This window comes from Erythrolamprus reginae, chromosome 7 (genome assembly GCF_031021105.1).
Source record: "Erythrolamprus reginae isolate rEryReg1 chromosome 7, rEryReg1.hap1, whole genome shotgun sequence".
Classification (NCBI taxonomy): Eukaryota; Metazoa; Chordata; class Lepidosauria; order Squamata; family Dipsadidae; genus Erythrolamprus; species Erythrolamprus reginae.
In genome coordinates, this window is record NC_091956.1 from 84967648 (window position 1) to 84993317 (window position 25670).

The window sequence follows — 25670 nt, forward strand, 5'->3', positions numbered from 1 at the left end:
AGAAAACAATAAAAATAGGAGTACAGTGGTACCTCTACCTACAAACAGCTCTACTTACAAACTTTTCTAGATAAGAACCAGGTGTTCAAGATTTTTTTTGCCTCTTCTCAAGAACCATTTTCCACTTACAAACCCGAGCCTCCGAAATTGTAACCGGAAAAGGCGGGAAGAAGCCTCCGTGGGGCCTCTCTAGGAATTTTCTGGGAGGAAACAGGGCTGGAAAAGGCGGGGAGAAGCATCTGTGGGGCCTCTCTGGAAATTTTCTGGGAGGAAACAGGGCCGGAAAAGGCAGGGAGAAGCCTCCGTGGGGCCTCTCTAGGAATTTTCTGGGAGGAAACAGGGCCGGAAAAGGCGGGGAGAAGCCTCCGTGGGGCCTCTCTAGGAATCTCCTGGGAGGAAACAGGGCCGGAAAAGGCGGGGAGAAGCCTCCATGGGGCCTCTCTAGGAATTTTCTGGGAGGAAACAGGGCTGGAAAAGGCGGGGAGACGCCTCCATGGGGCCCCTCTAGGAATTTTCTGGGAGGAAACAGGGCCGGAAAAGGTGGGGAGAAGCCTCCGTGGGGCCTCTCTAGGAATTTTCTGGGAGGAAACAGGGCTGGAAAAGGCGGGGAGACGCCTCCATGGGGCCCCTCTAGGAATTTTCTGGGAGGAAACAGGGCCGGAAAAGGCGGGGAGAAGCCTCCGTGGGGCCTCTCTAGGAATCTCCTGGGAGGAAACAGGGCCGGAAAAGGTGGGGAGAAGCCTCCGTGGGGCCTCTCTAGGAATTTCCTGGGAAGAAACAGGGCCTCCACCCTCCCTGTGGTTTCCCCAATCGCATGCATTATTTGGTTTTACATTGATTCCTATGGGGAAAATTGCTTCTTCTTACAAACTTTTCTACTTAAGAACCCGGTCACGTAACGAATTAAATTCGTAAGTAGAGGTACCACTGTATTTTTTATTAAATACAATCATGTCCTGGAAGCCCCAAGTATCATAGTGGAAACAAAAACAAATCAAGAGGTTTCTATTAAATCACTTGCATGTAACAGAATAATAAAGTTGGAAGGGACCTTGGAGATCTTCTAGTCCAACCCCCGCTCAAGCAGGAAATCCTATACTATTTCAGACAAACTCAGGTGACCCTGGGGACACAGATAAACCTCCAAGTGATTTGGGGACCCTCTCAAAAGATGCAGATTATCAACTATGTGCAAGGAAGAAAAATCCTTCCATTCCTCACTGTCTTATCAAAGCTGAAGAAGTTTTTGGGATGAGAAGCGAAACATCTTCAAAATAAAAAATAAGAAAATCCAGTTGCACCCTGAAAAAAAGGACCTTTGGGACAACGATGACCTGGATGACTGAGAATCTTAGAAACATAGAAGTCTGACAGCAGAAAAAGACCTCATGGTCCATCTAGTCTGCCCTTATATTATTTTCTGTATTTTATCTTACGATGGATATATGTTTATCCCAGGCATGTTTAAATTCAGTTACTGTGGATTTACCAACCACGTCTGCTGGAAGTTTGTTCCAAGGATCTACTGCTCTTTCAGTAAAATAATATTTTCTCATGTTGCTTTTGATCTTTCCCCCAACTAACTTCAGATTGTGTCCCCTTGTTCTTGTGTTCACTTTCCTATTAAAAACACTTCCCTCCTGGACCTTATTTAAGCCTTTAATATATTTAAATGTTTCGATCATGTCCCCCCTTTCCCTTCTGTCCTCCAGACTATACAGATGGAGTTCATGAAGTCTTTCCTGATGAGTTTTATGCTTAAGACCTTCCACCATTCTTGTAGCCCGTCTTTGGACCCCTTCAATTTTATCCATATCTTTTTGTAGGTGAGGTCTCCAGAATTGAACACAGTATTCCAAATGTGGTCTCACCAGCATTCTATATAGCGGGATCATAATCTCCCTCTTCCTGCTTGTTATACCTCTATCTTGACCGACTTCTAACGTTTTCCACTTTTTTTAATGGAAAAAGACGTTTTCTTGAAATCCATCTGCAATCTCCCACAAGAATGTGAACAGATCCCACGAGTAGAATCTCTCATATTTACCTTGGAATTGTTACCGCATCTTCCGTCGTTGTAAGGCCCAATTGACCATCACTCCCTGCGCCCCAGGAAAAAAGCTGGCCTTGGTCACTGAGCGCCACATTATGAGACTCACCGCAGGCCACATGGACAATGTGCTGGTCAGCTAGAGCATCAATTTGTTCTAGGAAAAACAAGAGAGAATAGTTGAACCTTTACAAGAATCCGAAACCTTAGAGGGCATCCCTTTAGGGTTGATATTCCTGGAAGCGTCTGTTAATATGGTAAATGATTTAGCTTTACTAGATAAATGGTCAAAGCAATGGAAACTGCAGTTTAGTGTTTCCAAATGTAAAATAATGCACTTGGGGAAAAGGAATCCTCAATCTGAGTATTGTATTGGCAGTTCTGTGTTAGCAAAAACTTCAGAAGAGAAGGATTTAGGGGTAGTGATTTCTGACAGTCTCAAAATTGGTTAACAGTGCAGTCAGGCGGTAGGAAAAGCAAGTAGGATGCTTGGCTGCATAGCTAGAGGTATAACAAGAAGGAAGAGGGAGATTGTGATCCTGCTCTATAAAGCGTTGGTGAGACCACATTTGGAATACTGTGTTCAGTTCTGGAGACCTCACCTACAAAAAGATATTGACAAAATTGAACGGGTCCAAAGAGGGGCTACAAGAATGGTGGAAGGTCTTAAGCATAAAACCTATCAGGAAAGACTTCATGAACTCAATCTGTATAGTCTGGAGGACAGAAGGAAAAGGGGGGACATGATCGAAACATTTAAATATGTTAAAGGGTTAAAAAAGGTTCAGGAGGGAAGTGTTTTTAATAGGAAAGTGAACACAAGAACAAGGGGACACAATCTGAGGTTAGTTGGGGGAAAGATCAAAAGCAACATGAGAAAATATTATTTTACTGAAAGAATAGTAGATGCTTGGAACAAACTTCCAGCAGACGTGGTTGGTAAATCCAGAATTTAAACATGCCTGGGATAAACATATATCCATCCTAAGATAAAATACAGGAAATAGTATAAGGGCAGACTAGATGGATCATGAGGCCTTTTTCTGCCGTCAGACTTCTATGTCTCTATGTTTCAGCGCTCAAAACTATTAATAACAAAAAATGTCACCAGAGACAAATCATGAAAACGGAAGGATTTGGAACCAAGCACTCAAGATCAACTCACCTGGCTTGCCGCCTTCTCTGTCGTGACCGAGTTGGCCTTTGGTGTTCACCCCACAGGTGTACACTTCTCCATCATCCAGCAAGAACACAGAGTGGTGTCTCCCGCAAGCCACTTCCTTGACACTCCTCTCGTGAACAAATTCCGTGGTCTGAGGTTCAGGGATAACCGCCTGCAGACAACTATCTGAGCCAGGAAACCCGAAAGACCAATATCCCCAACATAACATCTTCTCCGCTTTCAGCAAGGCATGTATCTTGAGATTTTTCTGCAGGTTAAAGAAGAAGAAATCTATAATAATAATAATAATAATAATAATAATAATAATAATAATAACAACAACAACAACAACAACAACAATAACAAGTCTGCGGAGAGGGGCGGCATACAAATCTAAATAATAAATAATAAACAACAACAATAATAATAATAATAATAATAATAATAATAATAATAATAATAATAATTGCATGGCCAGTTCTTGGAGAAGACTGAAGGCAAAGTGGATAAAGAAAAGACCTGGTCATGGCTTACAAGTGGAACACTCAAAAAGGAGACAGAAGGACTAATGGCATCGGACCAGAATATCTCCGGGACCGCCTTCTGCCGCACGAATCCCAGCGACCGGTTAGGTCCCACAGAGTTGGCCTTCTCCGGGTCCCGTCGACTAAACAATGTCATTTGGCAGGACCCAGGAGAAAAGCCTTCTCTGTGGTGGCAGGGACCCTCTGGAACCAGCTTCCCCCCGGAGATCAGAACTGCCCCCACCCTCCTTGCCTTTCGTAAAGCTCTTAAGACCCATCTCTGCCGTCAGGCATGGGGGAACTGAGACATCTCCCCCGGGCCTATACAGTTTATACATGGTATGTTTGTGTGTATGCTTGCTTTTAATAATGGGGTTTTTAGTGTTTTTAAATTATTAGATTTGTTACATTGTCTTTGCTATTGTTGTGAGCTGCCCCGAGTCTACAGAGAGGGGCGGCATACACATCTAATAAATAATAATAATAATAATAATAATAATAATAATAATAATAATAATAATAATACTGGCGGCGCAAGAACAGGCCATTAGAACAAATGCTGTCAAAGCCAGAATTGAAAAATCAACAGATTATCTAAAGTGCAGACTCTGTAAAGAAACAGATGAAACAATCGATCACATACTCAGCTGCTGCAAAAAGATCGCACAGACTGACTACAAGCATAGACATGATGCTGTGGCACAGATGATCCATTGGAACTTGTGCTGGAACTACCATTTACCAGTGGCAAAGAACTGGTGGGATCATAAGCCCGAAAAAGTGGTCGAAAATGAGCAAGCAAAACTACTGTGGGACTTCCGACTTCAGACTGGCCGAATTCTGAAGCATAACACACCAGACATCCTGATTGTGGAGAAAAAGAAAGTATGGATCACCGACATCGCAATCCCAGGAGACAGCAGAATTGAGGAGAAGCAGCTAGAGAAATTAGCAAAATACAAAGATCTAAAAATCGAGCTGCAATGACTCTGGCATAAGCCAGTGAAAGTGGTCCCAGTGGTACTTGGCACGCTGGGCGCAGGGCCAAAGGATCTCAGCGGACATTTGAAAACCATCGGAATTGACAAAATCTCCATCTGTCAATTGCAAAAGGCCGCTTTACTGGGATCGGCAAACATAATAAGCTGCTACATCACGCAATCCTAGGTGCTTGGGAAGCGCCCGACTGGTGATGAAATACGAAATCCAGCATAGTGATCTCGTTTGCTGTGTTGTACTGACATAATAATAATAACAATAATAACAATAATAACAATAACAATAACAACAATAATAATAATAATAATAATAATAATAATAATAATAATAATAATAATAATAATAATAATAATTTGAAATGAACGGGATCTGCTTTTTAATGCCCTCCCATCTACCCCAGGCTAAAGTTGCGGATGGGGGCCCGTATCAGGAAGACACGCACGCATGCATACACGCATGCAATACATGCAAGCATCTATACATGCATGCAGGCTCGGATCAGGAAGACAGCCATGAATACACGCATGCATGCCTGCATACATACATTCAGGCCCGGATCAGGAAGACACGCATGTATACACGCATGCAATACGTGCAAGCAGCTATACAAGCATGCAGGCTCGGATCATGCGTGTATGCATGCATACATACATACACACATGCAGGTGGAGCCTGGGATTAAGTGTAGGAGGGGAAGGGGAGAACTCGACCCTAAGTTAGCGCTTCTTTAGGATCGATCCTGACCCGATCACCCCAAAACCGGACCCGACAGGCTGCGCCACCCACTCCCGTTGGCGCACAAGCCCCGGCAAGGTGGAAAGAAGGAACGCACCTGGTCTCCGGCTCCAACCGGGCTTCCCCAGCCGCCGCAGCCCCGCGGGGATCCGGCCGCCAGCGCAGACTCCGGCCGAGAGAAGCGTCACCACCATTCAAAACAAGGAAGTTTTCCCAGGCCCTCCTGCCCCGCCCCTCCTGTGAGCGCCACTCAGACAGACAGTGGGGCGACCCAATGGGTAAAACCTCCTTCCTGGGCCAATCGGAGCCTGGCTAGAGGATGACGCATAAGAGAGGCGAGGCTTGGAGCGAAGTTATGGGGAGGGCGGAGGAGGCAATGGGTCATCACCCACCCTCCAAGCGCAGGGATAGGTAGAGCTGGCTGTTCTGTGACATGTGGACTTCAACTCCCAGAATTCTTGAGCTAGCATGATCGCCTCAGGAATTCTGGGAGTTGAAGTCCACCAGTCATAGAAGAACCCACTTTGCCTACCCTTGCTCCAGGGGAAAGGGGAGGGGCTCTGCTGTCCAATGAAGCGCAGCAGGCGAGAAGCGGGCCACCAGGGCGTTTGTTTATTTTATTTTATTCATTTTATATTTCCGTTCTTTTATTTATTTATTTAGGATCGCTCAGATGCGATCACTCCCACACACACCCGCTGGAGAAACCCTGAGTCATATGGACTCAGCACAGAAATCTGTATTTATTATTAAGTGTTTTTTACCTCATGATTCTTGACAAATGTCTCTTTTTCTTTTATGTAGGCTGAGAGCATCGGCACCAAGACAAATTCCTTGTGTGTCCAATCACACTGGGCCAATAAAAAGAATTATATTTCTATTCTTGTTGTTGTTATTGTTATTAATTTAATTTACATGCCGCCCAACTAACTGAGGACTTGGTTTATAGAAACATTAGAAACATAGAAGATAGACGGTAGAAAAAGACCTCGTGGTCCCTCTGGTCCAATGTTTCCCAACCTTGGCAACTTAAAGATATTTGGACTTCAACTCCCAGAAATCCCAGCCAACAAACTGGAAGTGTGGAAAAAACACACTTCCAGTTGCCCCTTGTGCTGTTTTTTGCACTCTGGGGCTTCAGGAAGCTTCCCTGAAGCTTCCAGAGTACAAAAAACAGCACAACGGCAAACCGGAAATGTGTTTTTCCGAACTTCCGGTTTGACCGTTGGGGGAATGTTTTGGTTTGGGGGCTTCAGGGAAACTTCTCTGAAGTGTCTGGAGGACAAAACGGCCTTCCCCAAGGCTGAAAATCAGCCGGCCAGTGTGCGCAGCGCACTAGAGCTGATACAGGGCAAAGTCTCACGTGCCCTCCGATATGGCTTCGCGTGTCACCTTTGGCACATGTGCTATAGTTTCTCCATCACGGGACTAGAAGACCTCCAGGGACCCTTCGATTCCATTCTGTTCTGTTCTACTCTGTTCTGTTCTATTCTATTCCATCCTATTCTATTTTCTATCCTATCCTATCTTATTCTATTTTCTCTTCTATCCTATCCTATCCTATCCTATTTTCTATTCTATCCTATCCCATCTTATCCTATCCTATCCTATTTTCTATTCTATTCTAAAGTCCTTGACTTACAACAGTTCATAATTTGACAGTTCGAAATTAACAACAGTAGTGAAAAAAAGTAACTTATGATCATTTTTCTCATTTATGACCACTGCCGCATCCCCAGGATGATTCGATTTACAATTCAGAGACAATTGACTCACATTTATGATATTTGCAGTGTCCCGGGGTTACCTGAAGCCAGATTCACTTAACAACCGTGTTATTAATTCACTTAAGAAACGTGGCAAGGGAGTGGGGCAAAACTCCCTTAACAAATTTCTCACTTAGCAACATAAATTCTGGGCTCAATTTTGGTCAAAGTCTAGGGCTACCTGCATTGCAGTGGAAGCTAATGTTATTTATTTATTTATTTATTTATTTATTCAATTTTTATGCCGCCCTTCTCCTTAGACTCAGGGCGGCTTACAACATATTAGCAATAGCACTTATTAACAGAGCTAGGCTATTGCCCCCACAATCTGGGTCCTCATTTTACCCACCTTGGAAGGATGGAAGGCTGAGTCAACCTTGAGCCGGTGATGAGATTTGAACCGCTGATCTTCAGATCTAGCAGTCAGCTTCAGTGGCTTGCAGTACAGCACTCTACCTGCTGCGCCACCCCGGCTGTTCCTTATTCATTTTGTTATTGGGAATGGTTTAAAAAGGATCCCTGTTGTTTTGGTTGTTTTTTTAAATAACTGTTTTGACTTTGTGGTGATTGTAAAGCTACCCTGAGCAAATGTCTGATTTGAATACGGTCATTCCTAAATCTTGGGTCTACTTTCAGTTCCAGGCAGAAGATACAAAGCTGACATTGAGATGAATTATCTGTCATTAATCAATTCAAAGCAAGGGTCTGGAAAAGCACATGAACTCACCTTATTCCATGAGATGGGACGACTGAAGAGCATAGCCTCTACAAATCTTCTGGGAGAATATAGGAAAGAAAGCTGAAGTCCAAAGAGACTTTATCTTTAATGATCTGAGATAATGTTCAAAAAGTTGGATTGTCTCCTATAAATGGAAATATAATAATAATAATAATAATAATAATAATAATAACAACAACAACAACAACAACAACAATAATAATAAAGCAAAGATGATTAGTGGACTGAAGATTAAAACATACAAAGAACAGTTGCAGGAACCGGGTGTGTCTAGTTTAATGAAAAGAAAGACTAGGGGAGACATGATAGCAGTGTTCCAATATCTCAGGGGCTTCCACAAAGAAGGTCAGGCTATTCTCCAAAGCACCTGAGGGTAGAACAAGAAGCAATGAGTGGAAACTAAGGAGAGAAGCAACTTAGAACTAAGGAGAAATTTTCTGACAGTTAGAACAATTAATCAGTGGAACAGCTAGTCTCCAGAAGTTGTGAATGCTCAACATTGGAAGATTTTAAGAAGATGTTGGACAACCATTTGTCTGAAGTAGGGTAGGGTCTTCTGCCCAAGCAGGGGTTGGACTAGAAGACCTCCAAGGTCCCTTCCAACTCTGTTGTTATTATTATCATTAACCACGGACTTGAAACACTGCACAGCCCTAATTGTCATTTCATTTTATTATAGGCTTTCCCCCCCCCCTGACCTGGGGTGTGGGTAGCCAAAATAAAGTGGTACCTCTACCTAAGAATGCATCTATGTACAAACTTTTCTAGATAAGAACCGGGTGTTCAAGATTTTTTTGCCTCTTCTCAAGAACCATTTCCACTTACAAACCTGAGCCTCCGAAACTGTAACCAGAAAAGGCAGGGAGAAGCCTCTGTGGGGCTGCTCTAGGTATCTCCTGGGAGGAAACAGGGCCGGAAAAGGTGGGGAGAAGCCTCCATGGGGCCTCTCTGGGTATCTCCTGGGAGGAAATAGGACTGGAAAAGGTGGGGAGAAGCCTCCATGGGGCCTCTCTGGGTATCTCCTGGGAGGAAATAGGACTGGAAAAGGTGGGGAGAAGCCTCCATGGGGCCTCTCTAGGGATCTATTGTTGTGAGCTGCTCTGAGTCCTCGGAGAGGGGCGGCATACAAATCTAATCAATTATTATTATTGTTTTTATTATGACCTCCTGGGAAGAAACAGAGCCTCCACCCTCCCTGTGGTTTCCCCAATTGCACACATTATTTGCTTTTACATTGATTCCAACGGGAAAAACGGCTTCTTCTTACAAACCTTTCTACTTAAGGACCTGGTCACGGAACGAATTAAGTTCGTAAGTAGAGGGACCACTGTAAGAGCAAATACATTAGAAGCCCCTTATTAAAGCCACTTTTACCTTTCTTCTGTTTGAAAATCTGTGCATCACATACCTGAACACAAAGCACGCATGATTGTATTACCACATATGGGCAACGCTCCAGGTGACATGGGTCTTCAAAAGCCAAATTTTCCCCTACATTCAGGCCAGCTACCACCCTCAGAGGGGTCTGTAGTTCACTCTGACCCCATTCAGTGAGAAAAGGGTGAAGTGAGTTAGGTCACAAAGACATTACTTTAATAGTTGCTGCTCATCTAATGACTTCATAGATCTTTGGTTTTAGGTCAACAATACAAAGACATTGGTTTATATTGGTTAGTTAAGGAGCAGGGCCAAAAAAAAAAGTGATTTTGTATGTCTTTACCCTTAGATTATTTACGGTTGACCTCTCCAGATTCCTAAGAGGTCAGTAAGGGGCGAGTACAAGTGCACTAGAGTGCCTTCCGTCCCCTGTCCTATTGCTCTCCTATATCTCCTATTCCTTTCTTCTATTCCTATATCTCTTCTTCTATTCTTTCCTTGATATGTTCTATTACTATATCTTCTCTTCTTTTCTTTCTTAGATATATTTTACTATGAGTATCTCCTCTATAACCTTCATCATGTATTTTACTATGTGTATACCCACTAAAACCCTCATTGTATATTGGACAAAATAAATAAATAAAAATAAATAGTTCAAATACAGCATATTCCGGGTGATTCAGTTCTATACTTAGAGCTATAGAAGTAGAAAATGGATAACTTTGAGTTGATACCGATTAAAAAATATTAGTTTTGACTTTTTAAAATATTTTCTAATCAATAAAGGACTGCAATTTTTTTTACTACTACACTGTAGGCGTGGCTTATTTTGTGCGTGTGTGGCTTGCCGGCCATGTGACCAGGTGGGAGTGGCTTGACGATCATGTGACCGGAGCGGCTTAAAGGTCATGTGATTGGTTTAAAGGTGGACAACTTGACTTCACTCACATCAAGGTTTAGGTTAGGGTGCCTGGCCTCTCCTCGCCTCAAAGAGATACAATTTCCCTATCTATTTACTATTACTGAACATCCAAAATGTACTCTTTAATTCTATGTATATATGCCATCTGTGTACATACATATTACACACAGGCACACAAAAATAAACATTATCTACTGTATAAACTGTATGTGTATGTACACACACACACACACACTCATGCTCTTATAAAATTATACACATTCAACTGCATTTACTGATAGGAAAAACATGCCCAGAGCCCAGAAATGAAAAAAAGGGGAAAAAAATCAATTTTTTTCTACTGGTTCTGCATACCTGATCAAATTTTTCCTACCAATTCTGTGTACCTGACCGTATCCGATATGTCATGTGACAATGTGAGTTTCACACCCCTGATATAGAAGAGTTGGAGGGGACCTTTGAGGTCTTCCAGTCTAACCCTCTGCTCAAATGGGGGACCCTGTATCAGGGGTGTCAAACTTTTAGTTCCTTAAAGGGTGCATCAGCGTTGCTTGACCTCTCTCTCTCTCTCTCTGTGTGGCCAAATGCTAAAGTCCGACTTTTGTCAAGGTTCCAGGTAACATCTGAACTAAATCCGAATCCGAGTCAAAATACTCCTTAAAGTTCCAGTTTATTTCCAGAGCCACTTACACAGGAAAACCTGGATCTGAGTTTTATTTATTTATTATTTTATTTATTTATTTGTCAAACAAGTATAGTATTATAGTACATATTAACATAAGTAGAACGTAGTAATAGAAAGGATAATAAGACAACAGAACAAGGACATTAGGCACAAAAGTGCACTTATGCACGCCCCTTACAGACCTCTTAGAAAAGGGGAGAGGTCAATTGTAGATAATGTAAGGTTGAAGATTTTGGGGTTGGGGGTAAAGAGTCCAGTAGTGAGTTCCAGGCGTTGACCACTCTATTGCTGAAATTGTATTTTCTGCAGTCAAGTTTGGAGCGATTTACATTCAGCTTGTAGCTATTACGTGCTCTTGTGTTGTTGCTGTTAAAGGTGAAGTAGTCACCAACAGGGAGTACATTAAGATGTATGATTTTATGAGCAAGTGTTAAATCAGTTTGGAGACGACGTTGTTGTAAATTTTCTAGATGTAGTATTTGAAGTCTGGAGGAGTAGGGTAATTTGTTACGTGAGGAGGAGTGGAGGACTCTTCTTGTGAAGTATTTCTGGACTCCTTCGATTGTATTAATGTCTGATACGCAGTGTGGATTCCATACAGGTGAGCTGTATTCAAAAATTGGTCTGACAAATGCTTTGTACGCTTTGGTTAATAAATCAGTGTTTCTAGAGAAGAAGCTATGTAAGATTAGGTTTACAATTCTTAATGCTTTTTTGGCAATGCTGTTACAGTGGGCTCTAGCACTTAGGTCATTAGAAATGAATACTCCAAGGTCTTTGATTGAGTGAGGGTCCTCTGCGAGTTCAGTTTTACCAAGTATGTATTTAGTATTCGGATTCTTTTTACCAATGTGTAGGACGGAGCATTTGTTGGTAGAGATTTGAAGTTGCCAGTTGTTAGACCATTCAGCTTCATGGTCAAGGTCCTTTTGAAGGGTAGAAGTATTTCTGTTTTGCTGTTTCCAGAGTGGCCCTGTGGGCCCGATCCAGGGTGTGGGCATTAAGTTTGACACCCCTGCCCTGTACCATTTTGGACAAACTGACATGGTACTTTACTTTACTGTTTTCTTGGTGTGTGTGGATGCTCTGATATCTTGAAGAAACCGATGCTTTGCTGCTTAGTTAGCAATTCTGCTACACAAGAGAGGAACTGCACTACAATGATATAATATTCCACTATAATATCTTTATATCAAGCCATCACCCTTCTCCAAAGACAAATAGAGCACAGCAGGATTACATAACTTTTGTGGTTAGCTCTGGCCCAGCTCCTGCCCCAAGGAATGTGCACGTGGATGTGGGGGAGACATCCACATGCCGCAGGCCTGTTTTGCTCCCGATGAAATCTGCCGACGAAGCCTCCTCTGACCAAGGAAGCATGAGTGACAAAGAAGAGGGGAGTTTGGCAGACAGCCCAGGAGGAGATCAGGAGGAGTGTTGGTTATGACCTTTAAAGCCCTTCATGGCATTGGACCAAAATATCTCCGAGACTGCCTCCTGTCGCACGAATCCCAGCGACCGATTAGGTCCCACAGAGTGGGCCTTCTCCGGGTCCCGTCAACTAAACAATGTCGGTTGGCGGGCCCCAGGGGAAGAGCCTTCTCTGTGGTGGCACCGGCCCTCTGGAACCAACTCCCCCCGGAGATTAGAACTGCCCCTACTCTTCCTGCCTTCCGTAAACTCCTTAAAACCCACCTTGCCGTCAGGCATGGGGGAACTGAAACATCTTCCCCTGGGCATGTCTAATTTATGTATGGTATGCTTGTGTGTATGTCTGTTAGTATATGGGGTCTTTTTTAAATCTTTAATATTTTAAATTGTCAGATTATTTATGTTTTGTTTCCACGTGTTGTGAGCCGCCCCGAGTCTTCGGAGAGGGGCGGCATACAAATCTAAGTAATAAAATAAATAAATAATAAATAATAAATCATCTGTATCATCCTTGGATTCTGAACAAGAATTAGTGACACATCCACGCATGCGTAGAGTGATGCATAGGAGACAACAACTGAAGGATTATTACAAGAGAAAATGAGGCCACCTGTGGTTGGGTGGGGCTGCTGTAATTAGTGCTACAGATAAAAGTGCAACCTGGTGTTTTAGCCTCATGGCAGTTTATCTGATTCATTGTTTCGTCAAGATCGTGGTTTTTGTGCTGTTCAAGATTGTGTGTGGACTCTCTGGACTTTAGAATTGGACTCAATTTCCCAGTTATTGGGTGAGCAATTGGATTGCATTTAACCTGTGCCTTGTGTGTACCATAAAATCCCTTTGACATTTAAAAAGAGAGCGGTTTCTGTTTTCTGTTTATAAAGACTTTTGGTTTTCCTTTTATCGTGTGGTGTGTGTCTTCCTGGACTAATTACCCTGTAATTACGGGCGGTTGAAACACGCCGGCAAAACACATAAGTATTTATTTATTATTTCTTTCTTCCAGAATCACTGATCTGTACATAGGCGCGTTGCTCTTTTGCCATCATGCCGACACACTCATTCAAGATCACTCAGGAAAACAGCATGGTGATGCCGGAAACTGAATTTAAATATTCCAGCCCTTCTAAGCGTAAGAACCAAATGTCCACGTATCACAGCAGAATGAGGACCACGTCTGCTTTCAGGCCAGGCCAATGTCCCTAAAGTTCTCCATGACATACAATAATTTTTCTTTAAGAATGTGCCTATTGGTGTATCTCGGAAGAAACAAAGTTTTAGTGCAACTGTGAATTCTGGGCCACGCCTGGTCCAGATTTTCTTCACGCGCATCAACAATCTTTATTGAGTCCATCCCTTCTCCTGAGATGTGGACAGTTCCTGTGAGAAAAACTGAAGAGAGGACAGAAATCAAACAATGCATTGCAGTAAGAACATCAGTTAGGGGCCTAGTCCTCATGCTTAGCTCTAATATATTTCCCACTAGCCCTGGGAAATCTCTATCTTCTCTCCATCTGTACCTTAATGAGGAACTGATGTAATGTACACATTTATTCCTGTGATTCTATTCGCTATGATTCAATGTTAAGCATTCGACTAAACAATGTCGTCTGGCGGGACCCAGGGAAAGAACCTTCTCTGTGGTGGCTCCGACCCTCTGGAACCAGCTCCCCCCTGAGATTAGGATTGCCCCCACCCTCCTTGCCTTTCGTAAACTCCTTAAAACCCACCTCTGACGTCAGGCATGGGGGAATTGAAACATCTCCCCCTTGCCCATGTTGTTTTGGTGTTTGATTGATTGTGTGCTTGTTTTTTATATATATTGGGGTTTCTTTTATGAATTTTTTAACCTAAAACTGTAATTAGATTGGTAAATATTAGATTTGTCACTATGTACTGTTTTTGCCATTGTTGTGAGCCGCCCCGAGTCTGCGGAGAGGGGCGGCATATAAATCCAATAAATCTAATCTAATCCTTGACTAATGTACCGTATCTTTTCTTTTATGTACACTCAGAGCATATGCACCAACGACACATTCCTTGTGTGTCCAATCACGCTTGGCTAATTAAAAATTCTATTCTATTCTATTCTGTCAGAATAGTTTATTTGGCTTCTTTTTTTCATTCTTAAAATAATGATATTATTTCATTTAGTTTTTTTTTTTTTAAAGAAATAATTATTACCAAGAAAATCCTTCTTGCTTTGCTCAGGAAGGTCATGAAACACCGTCCAAAAAATCTTGATTGTTTCATCCGACTTGTCAAAACCAATATATCTGACGTTCTGTAGAGAGAACAAACACAAATCTCCCTGTTAATGGTTCACCATCTCTTTATATAATCTAATCTAATTCGTAAATTACTCAAGACCCATCTATACCGCCAGGCATGGGGGAGTTGAGACACCTTTCCCCCAGGCTTTTTTATAGCTATGTTTGGGTATGTATGTGTTGTTTGCTTTTTAAACATGATAGGGTTTTTATGTCGAATCCCAGCGACCAGTTAGGTCCCATAGAGTGGGTCTTCTCCGGGTCCCGTCAACTAAACAATGTTGCTTGGCAGGACCGAGGGGAAGAGCCTTCTCTGTGGCGGCCCCAGCCCTCTGGAACCAACACAGAGAAGGCTCCTCCCCTGGGTCCCGCCAAGCGGCATTGTTTAGTTGACGGGACCCGGAGAAGACCCACTTTGTGGGACCTAACTGGTCGCTGAGATTCGTGCATAATAAACACATAATAAAGTGTTCCAATAAGGACACTGGAATTAAAGACCGGCAATATGAGGATCGAAGTGGAAGAGCATGTTCTACCTTTTCTAATTCGTCCCAGTTGTAGACGGTATGTCCAAACAGGAGACTGCGGAGCTCAACAGGGAGAAACATTTTCCACGTGGCACTTGGGCAGCCTATTTGAAATCCACGCACAAAGTCCTCAAACTGCTTCTTCACGGAATCATTAAATATGTAATTGACATAAGCATCAACGTATTCTTTCCTGTAAAATATGTGCATCTGGTTATTTTGCAGGCTCGGAATTTGGGTGGGAGGAGGAGGAGGAGGAAGAGGAAGGAAGGTGAGGGGAATCAAAAACCCCCAAAACTTTAAGGCTCAAAAAAAAGAGAGACTCTGCGGCGGCAAGGAGGAGCATGTGCCTCCCATACACCTGGCACGAGGCTGCCCCCCATACACTGCGCCAGAGAGAGAAACCCAGGGGAAATGGCAGGAAACTGGCCAGGCCTTTGTGCCACTCTCAAATTTCCTGGGAAATTTTTCCAGCCTCGGAAATGTAAGAAGGATATAGGAACCTATTACCATCAATGGTAGACATGTGGTAAAGCTAAAATATATTGGAAGATGATCGAGAAAATATTAAAAGAAATAGTTAAGCAAGATATAGATAATACCCCGGAATTTTATTTATTAGGACTTACCAATCAGACTTACAAGAAAGAAATTCTTTACTTAATTATACACATATTAACTGCGGCTAGAATAATATATGCGCAAAATTGGAAGGGGGAGGAAATCCCCAAGGAAGAAGAAGTTATAGCTAAAATACTAGATTGCGCTGAAATGGACATGATGACAAGACGATTAAATGATCAAGAAGATACTAAATTTTATGAAACATGGAACAATGTTTATAAATGGATAGATAAGAAAAAATAAGATATATACATTTATTTTTAGTTAATTTTTTGTATTTGTTTTTACCTAGGTGATAACAATATTAATACTAGTTTAAATGCATTTTTTGATGATTATGATATAGTAGTTTATGTACAAGTAACATATTAAGAATTTTGGTCTATATATGTATAGTAGTTGAAACTAGCTTAAACGTTTTGTTTGATGAATATGGTATCTTAGTATAGTAGCCAAGATTACATTAAAGGTATTTTTTGATGACTATGCTATATTACATATTAAGAATTTTACTTAATATTTACATTGTACTTAAGATTTGTAAAACCTTAACCCAAAATTACTAGACCTTTTAACATTTAACATATATTCAATTATGTATTCTTTTTCTGTACTTGAATGTATACTTTCAAAAGAAGCGGGGGAAATACACCCCCACTTTATGTTTAATGTTTGTATGTGTGTTTGTTTATTTTATGAAAATTAATAAAAAAATTGGAAAAAAATAAATTTCCAGCCTCGGGTTCTTAAGTAGAAAATAGTTCTTAAGTAGAAAATAGTTCTTAAGTAGAGGCGTTCTTAAGTAGAGGTACCACTGTACATTTCTTTTACCCCCCTGCATCAGATGCTGTTGGAAATTCCAGGTTACAGTTTAATTTAATTTACAGGTAATTTTAATTTAATTTATTAGACTTGTATGCTGCCCCGCTCCATAGACTCGGGGCGGCTCACAACAAAATAGTGACAGTGTAGCAAATCTAATATTAAAATAATAATAATAATAATAATAATAATAATAATAATAATAATAATAATAATAATTTATTGGATTTGTATGCCACCCTTCTCCGTAGACTCTAAAACCAACATTGGGACCATACAACAACAACAGAGACTGAAACTGACAATATCCCCCCCACCCCAAATATAAACTTCTACCCAAAGGTAACTGCAATTAAAAGTCAACGAAAACACTTGCCTGTTGTATAACGTAACCGGTATGTTGGCCCCGTTTTCTTTCAAGTCCACCTCAATTGGGGATCCTTTACACTCGTCTCCTACCTGCATAGCAATAAGGGTACAAAAGGTCAGCATGGATGGTTCTGCTTTGTTTTTCCAGAACATTGGCCATTACATGCAGATGGGTCAAATATAGAAATGGACATTTCCCCTCGTGTTAGCAGGGCTGGTATTTCACATCATTGCCAGACAGGTGATAACAAGAGAAAAGATCTCATGTAGTCAGGTCCAGGCCAAAAGGGATTCACTCAAATGATCATAACTGTCTGGTTTGGTTCTGCAACCCAACAAGGAGCTCAAACTGCCCAAGGAGCTGCTGACCCAGTTCTACAGAGGAATCATTGAGTCTGTCATTTGCACCTCTGTAACTGTCTGGTTTGGTTCTGCAACCCAACAAGACCGACACAGACTTCAGAGGAGAATCAGAACTGCAGAAAAAACAATGGCTGCCAACCTGCCTTCCATTGAGGACCTGTAGACTGCATGAGCCAAAAAGAGGGCTGTGGAAATATTTAATGACCCCTCACATCCTGGACACAAACCTTTTCAACTCCTACCCTCAAAACGTCGCTACAGAGCACTGCACACCAAGACAACTAGAAACAAGAACAGTTTTTTCCCCGAATGCCATCACTCTGCTAAACAAATAATTATTGTTGTGAGCCGCCCCGAGTCTTCAGAGAGAGGCGACATACAAATCTAATAAACAACCACAACAATAATAATAATACGAAGATCTAAAAATTGAGCTGCAACGACTCTGGTATAAGCCAGTAAAAGTGGTCCCAGTGGTACTTGGCACGCTGGGCGCAGGGCCAAAGGATCTCAGCGGACATTTGAAAACCATTGGAATTGACAAAATCTCCATCTGTCAATTGCAAAAGGCCACTTTACTGGGATCGGGAAACATCATTCGCCCCTACATCACGCAGTCCTAGGGGCTTGGGAAGCGCCCGACTGGGGATGAAATATGAAATCCAGCATAGTGATCTCGTTTGCTGTGTTGTATTGACATAATAATAATAATAATTATTATTATTAATTCCCTCACCACTGTCAAACTACAGTGGTCCCTCGATCATCGCGAGGGTTCCGTTCCAGGACCCCTCGCGATGATCGATTTTTCGCGAAGTAGCGGTGCGGAAGTAAAAACACCATCTGCGCATGCGCAGATGGTGTTTTTACTTCCACCGCAGCAGCGAGGAGCCGAAGATTGGGGTTTCCCCGCCGCCTCGCTGCTGCCGCCGGGGCTTCCCCCACCCACCCGGTTGGTGTTGTTGCTTCCCAGCTGGGAAGCGGGCCTCGCGCGCGCGCCGCCGGGGCTTCCCCCACCCACCCGGTTGGTGTTGTTGCTTCCCAGCTGGGAAGCGGGCCTCGCGCGCGCGCCGCCGGGGCTTCCCCCACCCACCCGGTTAGTGTTGTTGCTTCCCAGCTGGGAAGCGGGCCTCGCGCGCGCGCCGCCGGGGCTTCCCCCACCCACCCGGTTGGTGTTGTTGCTTCCCAGCTGGGAAGCGGGCCTCGCGCGCGCGCCGCCGGGGCTTCCCCCACCCACCCGGTTGGTGTTGTTGCTTCCCAGCTGGGAAGCGGGCCTCGCGCGCGCGCCGCCGGGGCTTCCCCCACCCACCCGGTTGGTGTTGTTGCTTCCCAGCTGGGAAGCGGGCCTCGCGCGCGCGCCGCAGGGGCTTCCCCCACCCACCCGGTTAGTGTTGTTGCTTCCCAGCTGGGAAGCGGGCCTCGCGCGCGCGCCGCCGGGGCTTCCCCCACCCACCCGGTTGGTGTTGTTGCTTCCCAGCTGGGAAGCGGGCCTCGCGCGCGCGCCGCAGGGGCTTCCCCCACCCACCCGGTTGGTGTTGTTGCTTCCCAGCTGGGAAGCGGGCCTCGCGCGCGCGCCGCCGGGGCTTCCCCCACCCACCCGGTTGGTGTTGTTGCTTCCCAGCTGGGAAGCGGGCCTCGCGCGCGCGCCGCCGGGGCTTCCCCCACCCACCCGGTTGGTGTTGTTGCTTCCCAGCTGGGAAGCGGGCCCCGCGCGCGCGCCCACGCCTTTGCTCGCGCCACTTACCGGGGCAAGAGGGGGAAGACCCAGGGGAAGCCGCTCAGCCCGGTGGGGAAACTCCACCATCTACGCATGCGTGGCCATAGAAAAAAAAGGCCACGCATGCGCAGATGGTGTTGTTTACTTCCGGGTTGAAAACTCGCGATATAGCGTTTAGCGAACATCGAGATCGCGAAACTCGAGGGATCACTGTATTCACTAAGGCTGCATAACGATTACTATTAGTCTTCTCATTGTTCCTATCACCCATCTCCTCCCACTTATGACCGCATGACTGTAACATGTTGCCTGTATCCTCATGATTTATATTAATATTGTTTCCTAATTTTCTTATTTGTACCCTGTGATAATCATTGTTGTACTTTACAACACATTGTGTTCTCGAGAAATGTATTGTCTTTTTATGTACACTGAGAGCCTATGCACCAAAGACAAATTCCTTGTGTGTCCAATCACACTTGGCCAATAAAGTATTCTATTCTATTCTATTCTATTTGCTTCTTTTTTTAAAAAAATAAAGTTTTTATTGTTTTTTCCACAATACATCCATACATATACCTTAATTCTGAATAAAATACACGTAGTTATACACTCCTATTTGATAATGCATAAGCCAATATCTTAATTCACCCCTTTTGTACTTTAATTACCCACCTGTTTTCCCCTCTATGTCATATCACTCCCTCTACCTTCTTCTCTTCCCTCTACCTTCTTTCTCCTTCTCTCCCACCCCTTTCCCTCTTCCCTTCCTTCTCTACTTTCTTTTCTCCCTATTAATCTTTCCCTGAGTGTATCAAGTCACAATCCAATCAAGGTGATATATGCAATACAATGCAGTGAGATGTGTAGATCCCTACACTGGTGAAACAGCAAAACTAGAATTAAGTCTAGTTTTTAGACTGTAAAAAGAATATAAATATCCTTTGAGGATAATTATAGGATAATACAAATAGGCTGTAGGAAAAGATAGTCAACAGGATGGTTGACATTTAGGTTATGTTGTGGTTAGCTCTGGCCCAGCTCCTGCCCCAAGGACTGTGGATGTGGGGGAGACATCCACATGCTGCAGGCCTGTTTTGCCCCTGGTGGAATCTGCTGATGGAGGCTCCTCTGACCAAGAAGACATGAGTGACAGGGAGGAGGAGAGTGGGGCAGACAGCTCAGAAGGAGATCAATTCTCTAGCTCCTCCTTGGATTCAGAACAAGAGTTAATGATACAGCCACGCATGCGGAGAGCGATGCATAGGCAGCAACAACCGAGAGATTATTATCAAAGAAAATGAGGCCACCTGTGGTTGGGTGGGGCTGTGGTCATGAGTGAGGCTGCTATAAAGAGCAGCCTGTGGGTTTGGCCATTGTGGAGGATTATCTGATCGTTGTGTTTCGTGACTGCTTTGCTGACTTTGACCTTTTGGGTGCTGATTTTTCCCCGCTTTGAAACTAAACCAGAGCAAAGTGTGTGTCACTTTGTGCAAGAAGGACTGTGAATTGCCTCACAGCTGCAAGCTAAGTATCTCAGAACTGATAAGGGACTTGTACAAATTACCAGTTTGTTTGGAGACGAGGGCTCTTTGCTCTACAAAAAGAGGGCTTGGTTTAAGTGAATTTTCATTATAAAGAACATTGTTTTGAATTTTCAAACGTGTGTGTGTCTGAAATTTGTACCTGTGAATTTTTGGGAGGAGTCTACCAGAGAGCCCGACAGAACAGGTTAAATGTTTTGTTCTTAAATTGCTTCATATAGACATGTATATATTCAACTTTTTGTGTTTGTTTGTCTTGTAGCAAGTTTGTCGTCTTTTTTTCTATCTATCTATCTATCTATCTATCTATCTATCTATCTATCTATCTATCTATCTATCTATCTATCTATCTATCTATCTATCTGCTTGTTCGTTTATTTATTTATTTATTTATTTATTTGATTTTTATGCCACCCTTCTCCTTAGACTCAGGGCGGCTTACAACCTGTTAGCAATAGCACTTTTTAACAGAGCCAGGCTATTGCCCCCACAAACCGGGTCCTCGTTTGACCACCTCGGAAGGATGGAAGGATCAGTCAAACTTGAGCCGGTGATGAGATTTGAACTGCTGACCTTCAGATCTACAGTCAGCTTCAGTGGCCTGCAGTACAGCACTCTACCTGCTGCGCCACCCCGGCTCATGAATTAATAAAGATTATTTTTTTAAAAAGAACATACAGTGTTATGTAACAGTCAGTTCAAGTTATCTTTTTCTCTGAGAATTTTCAAGAGTGGCAGTAGAGAAAGGCCGGTCTAACCCAGCCAGAGTGTCCTACCGTGAAATCCAACATCATCCTTTCAAGGTTGTCATCATAGGATTCATTCAGTACATCCTGAAGACGACTAAACGGAAAAAGAACAAAGTAAAACAAACCACTTCCCCCAATATTAAAATAATTTGTTTCTTTTTTATAATAAATCATTAAAAAGTGATTGATGGCAGAAAAAGACCTCATGGTCCATCTAGTCTGCCTTATACTATTTCCAGTATTTTTATCTTAGGATGGGATCTATGTTTATCCCAGGCATGTTTAAATTCAGTTACTGTGGATTTACCAACCACGTCTGCTGGAAGATTGTTCCAAGGATCTACTACTCTTTCAGTAAAATAATATTTTCTCACATTGCTTCTGATCTTTCCCCCAACTAACCTCAGATTGTGTCCCCTTGTTCTTGTGTTCACTTTCCTATTAAAAACACTTCCTTCCTGAACCTTATTTGACCCTTTAACATATTTAAATGTTTCGATCATGTCCCCCCTTTCCCTTCTGTCCTCCAGACTAGACAGATTGAGTTCATGAAGTCTTTCCTGATACGTTTTATGCTTAAGACCTTCCACCATTTTTGTAGCCCGTCTTTGGACCCGTTCAATTTTATCCATCTCTTTTTGTAGGTGAGGTCTCCAGAACTGGAGACAGTATTATTCCAAATGTGGTCTCACCAGTGCTCTATACAGCAGGATCACAATCTCCCTCTTCCTGCTTGTTATACCTCTAGCTATGCAGCCAAGCATTCTACTTGCTTCCCCTACCACCTGACCGCACTGTTTACCCATTTTGAGACTCCTGGGGTCATATTCTTTTCTTGGCAGCTTTAAAGGACTAGTTAGGTATTTCCTTCTTCACTCTTCTTTTAAATGTCCAAGTCTAGCCAACACATGGATTCTCATATGTCTTTCATTTAAGTATCAACCACGACAGACTTTGGTTTAGTTTCCGATATCAAAAGATTGCGTATATCCACGCAATTTTGGAACACGGAAAAAGAAGAGTACTTGATTTGCAATATCAATTATCACCATATGGTTCTGAAAACTACTTCAGCTTCAACCGCAACAACACAAGAGCATGCAACAGATTCAAACTTAATACGAACCGCTCCAAACTTGACTGTAAAAAAATATGATTTCAACAATCGAGTTATCGAAGCGTGGAACTCATTACCGGACTCAATTGTGTCAACCCCTAACCCCCAACACTTCTCCCTTAGACTCTCCACGATTGACCCCTCCAGGTTCCTAAGAGGCCAGTAAGGGGCGTCCATAAGTGCACTAGTGTGCCTTTCGTCCCCTGTCCAATTGTCTTTCCTCTCTTCCACCTATCTTACATATTCTCTTTCTTTCATATATCCTCCCCTCTAAGTTCACTTTCACCCTCTTTTATATTATCACATGTCTATTTTTCTTCCTATGTATTTGTGTATTGGACAAATGAATGAATAAATGAATGAATGAATGAATAAATAAATAAATAAATAAAAGGTCATGCCATACCGTCCAACTATAGGCGAGAGTTCTTTTAAATCTTCCAGCGTTGGCTCCATATTTGCCAACTTCTTGAACAAGGCAAGAGGGAAGGGTAAAGCAAGTATCTTCATATTTTGGAGCGCTATTCCAAACAGGATCCCAATTAAAAAATATATGTCTTCCTGTGTTGATACCTAATTTGAAAAATAAAATATGCAAGTACTGAGAAATACTCCGTAAAGGCACGAGTGTCTACTTACAAAATAAATGTTGTCTTGTAGTAAATTTGTCTGTCTTTTATGCTATTTCAAACTCATTTCCCATAACTTTAGCTGCAAGAGGTTGTGTGCCTGCATCCCTTTTCCACAACTTCATCAGCATCATCTCTTGCTTGTCAGTTTTCTTTCTGGCTGTTCTTTCTTTCTTTCTTTCTTTCTTTCTTTCTTTCTTTCTTTCTTTCTTTCTTTCTTTCTTGGATTTGTATGCCGCCCCTCTCCGCAGACTCGGGGCGGCTAACAACAATGATAAAAACAGCATGTAGAAATCCAATTAATAAAACAACTAAAAACCCTTATAATAAAACCAAACATACACACAAACATACCATGCATAACTTGTAATGGCCTAGGGGGAAGGAATATCTTAACTCCCCCATGCCTGGCGGCATAAATGAGTCTTGAGTAGTTTACAAAAGACAGGGAGGGTGGGGGCAGTTCTAATCTCCAGCAATGTTTTCTCCAGCGATGGACTCCTCAAATAAGTGCAGATTAAAAACGGGCCCTTGTTGAATGTGTGATTCCGACTGATGAAGCAATCTAATTGTGACTCCCTCTATCTCAGTCCTGCTAATGTTAACCAACACTGAAGGATTGTGAGCCCTTTTGTCTATGACAGGGGTGTCAAACTCAAGGCCCGCGGGCCGAATCCGGCCCATGGGGTGCTTAGAACTGGCCCACGTGGCTGGAAGTATATCGGGCTTCCTCATTGACTTTGCTTGTCAGGAGGTTTGAAAACTTGATCACTTCAGCTTCAACCACAACAACACAAGAGCACACAACAGATTTAAACTTAATATTAACCGCTCCAAACTTGACTGTAAAAAATACGACTTCAGTAACCGAGTTGTCGAAGCGTGGAACTCATTACCGGACTCCATGGTGTCATCCCCAAACCCCCAACACTTTACCCTTGGATTATCTACGGTTGACCTCTCCAGATTCCTAAGAGGTCAGTAAGGGGCGAGTACAAGTGCACTAGAGTGCCTTCCGTCCCCTGTTCTATTGCTCTCCTATATCTCCTATACCTTTCTTCTATTCCGATATCTCTTCTTCTATTCTTTCATTGATATGTTCTATTCCTATATCTTCTTTTCTATTATTTCTTAGATATATTTTACTATGAGTATCTCCTCTATAATCTTCATCATGTATTTTACTATGTGTATATAGATATATACCCACTAAAACCCTCATTGTGTATTGGACTGACTAACTAACTAAGTAACTAAGTAACTAAGTAACTAACTAAATACTGTAAATAAATAAATAAAATCTATTCATACCAGAATAAAGACACAGCTTGATGCAATATCAATATTACAAACAGAAACTGTTAAACTTCATCTGATGGTGATCAATTGTAGCATTTAGTAATCCTAACATTTCCCCATTAATGTATACACAAATTCCTTGTGTGTCGAATCACACTTGGCAAATAAAAATTCAATTCAATTCAAGAAGAAATACAGGAATTCAGAAATATCAACAGCTGCTATCCTCAAAAGCTAGATTGGCCTGGAGAAGGGCGGCATAGAAATCTAATTAATTAATTAATTAATTAATTAATTAATTAATTAGGACAAATTTGTTGTCTTAATTAATTAATTAATAATACAACAAATTTCCAGGACTACAAATAATATATCTCTGAATAGACAATGCCAAGAAAAAGGTCAGCTATCACCTCCCAGTCAATGGTCAAAGAACTCAATTACCTCCAAAGTAATTCCTATTTTTATAGCTAGCAGCAGAAAGCATAAATAAATGCAATACATTTATACATTACATACCTCATGAGAGAACCAAATACGATGTGATTCTTCATAGTGCTTAAATACTTGTGCATCCGGACTACACAATTCTCTGCAGATGATTGTGAAGAACTCCTGGATCAAGCCCCCATACTTGACATCAGGGTCTCCTTGAAAACACACCTGAGGAATGAAGTAAAATTACCCAGATATTTACACTAATTTAGACTGATAAACCTATTCTCTAAAGCATCTGAGGGTAGAACAAGAAGCAATGGGTAGAAACTAAACAAGGAGAGAAGCAACTTAGAACTAAGGAGAAATTTCCTGACAGAACAATTAATCAGTGGAACAGCTTGCCACCAGAAGTTGTGAATGCTCCAACACTGGAGGTTTTTAAGCAGATGTTGGATAATCTGTCTGAAGTAGTGTAGGGTTTCCTGCCTAAGCAGGGGATTGAACTAGAAGACCTCCAAGGTCCCTTCCAACTCTGTAATTATCATTATATTATTATATAAAAATATTTCTGGTTGCTCAGAAATCAGAACATCTTTACTAGCTTTTTTCCTCTGAATTAAGGCTAGAACCCTAAATTATTCAGAGGATCCCTGAAACAGCAAACCCTGTTTTAGAATTGCTAGTCTTTCAAGACCAAAGCCACTCAGGTGATCTTTAAAATAGGGGGGGGGGGGAATTGCCCAAATTAAACAGTGAGATACACACATAGGCCAGAAATCAGTGAAATTCTCAGGGCCAGCAAAACAGGA

The 25670-nt window shown here is 42.4% G+C and overlaps 2 protein-coding genes across 5 annotated transcripts in view; both read right to left on the reverse strand.

The window, feature by feature from the left end:
- HERC3 (HECT and RLD domain containing E3 ubiquitin protein ligase 3) overlaps positions 1-5651 on the reverse strand; it is a 45002-nt gene extending 39351 nt beyond the window's left edge. For all 4 annotated transcript variants that reach the window (XM_070758013.1, XM_070758012.1, XM_070758014.1 and 1 more), the window contains exons 1-3: positions 5568-5651; positions 3216-3480; positions 2048-2207 (exon numbers count right to left, since the gene is read on the reverse strand). In XM_070758013.1, coding sequence (XP_070614114.1) covers positions 2048-2207; positions 3216-3441 — 386 coding nt within the window. In that variant the 5' untranslated portion in view covers positions 3442-3480; positions 5568-5651. The remainder of the gene's footprint in view (positions 1-2047; positions 2208-3215; positions 3481-5567) is intronic.
- A 7706-nt stretch (positions 5652-13357) lies between these two features.
- LOC139170589 (E3 ISG15--protein ligase HERC5-like) overlaps positions 13358-25670 on the reverse strand; it is a 43316-nt gene continuing 31003 nt past the window's right edge. Inside the window, exons 18-24 of the mRNA XM_070758016.1 lie at positions 24943-25086; positions 22902-23068; positions 21406-21472; positions 17013-17095; positions 15200-15383; positions 14578-14677; positions 13358-13785 (exon numbers count right to left, since the gene is read on the reverse strand). Coding sequence (XP_070614117.1) covers positions 13577-13785; positions 14578-14677; positions 15200-15383; positions 17013-17095; positions 21406-21472; positions 22902-23068; positions 24943-25086 — 954 coding nt within the window. The 3' untranslated portion in view covers positions 13358-13576. The remainder of the gene's footprint in view (positions 13786-14577; positions 14678-15199; positions 15384-17012; positions 17096-21405; positions 21473-22901; positions 23069-24942; positions 25087-25670) is intronic.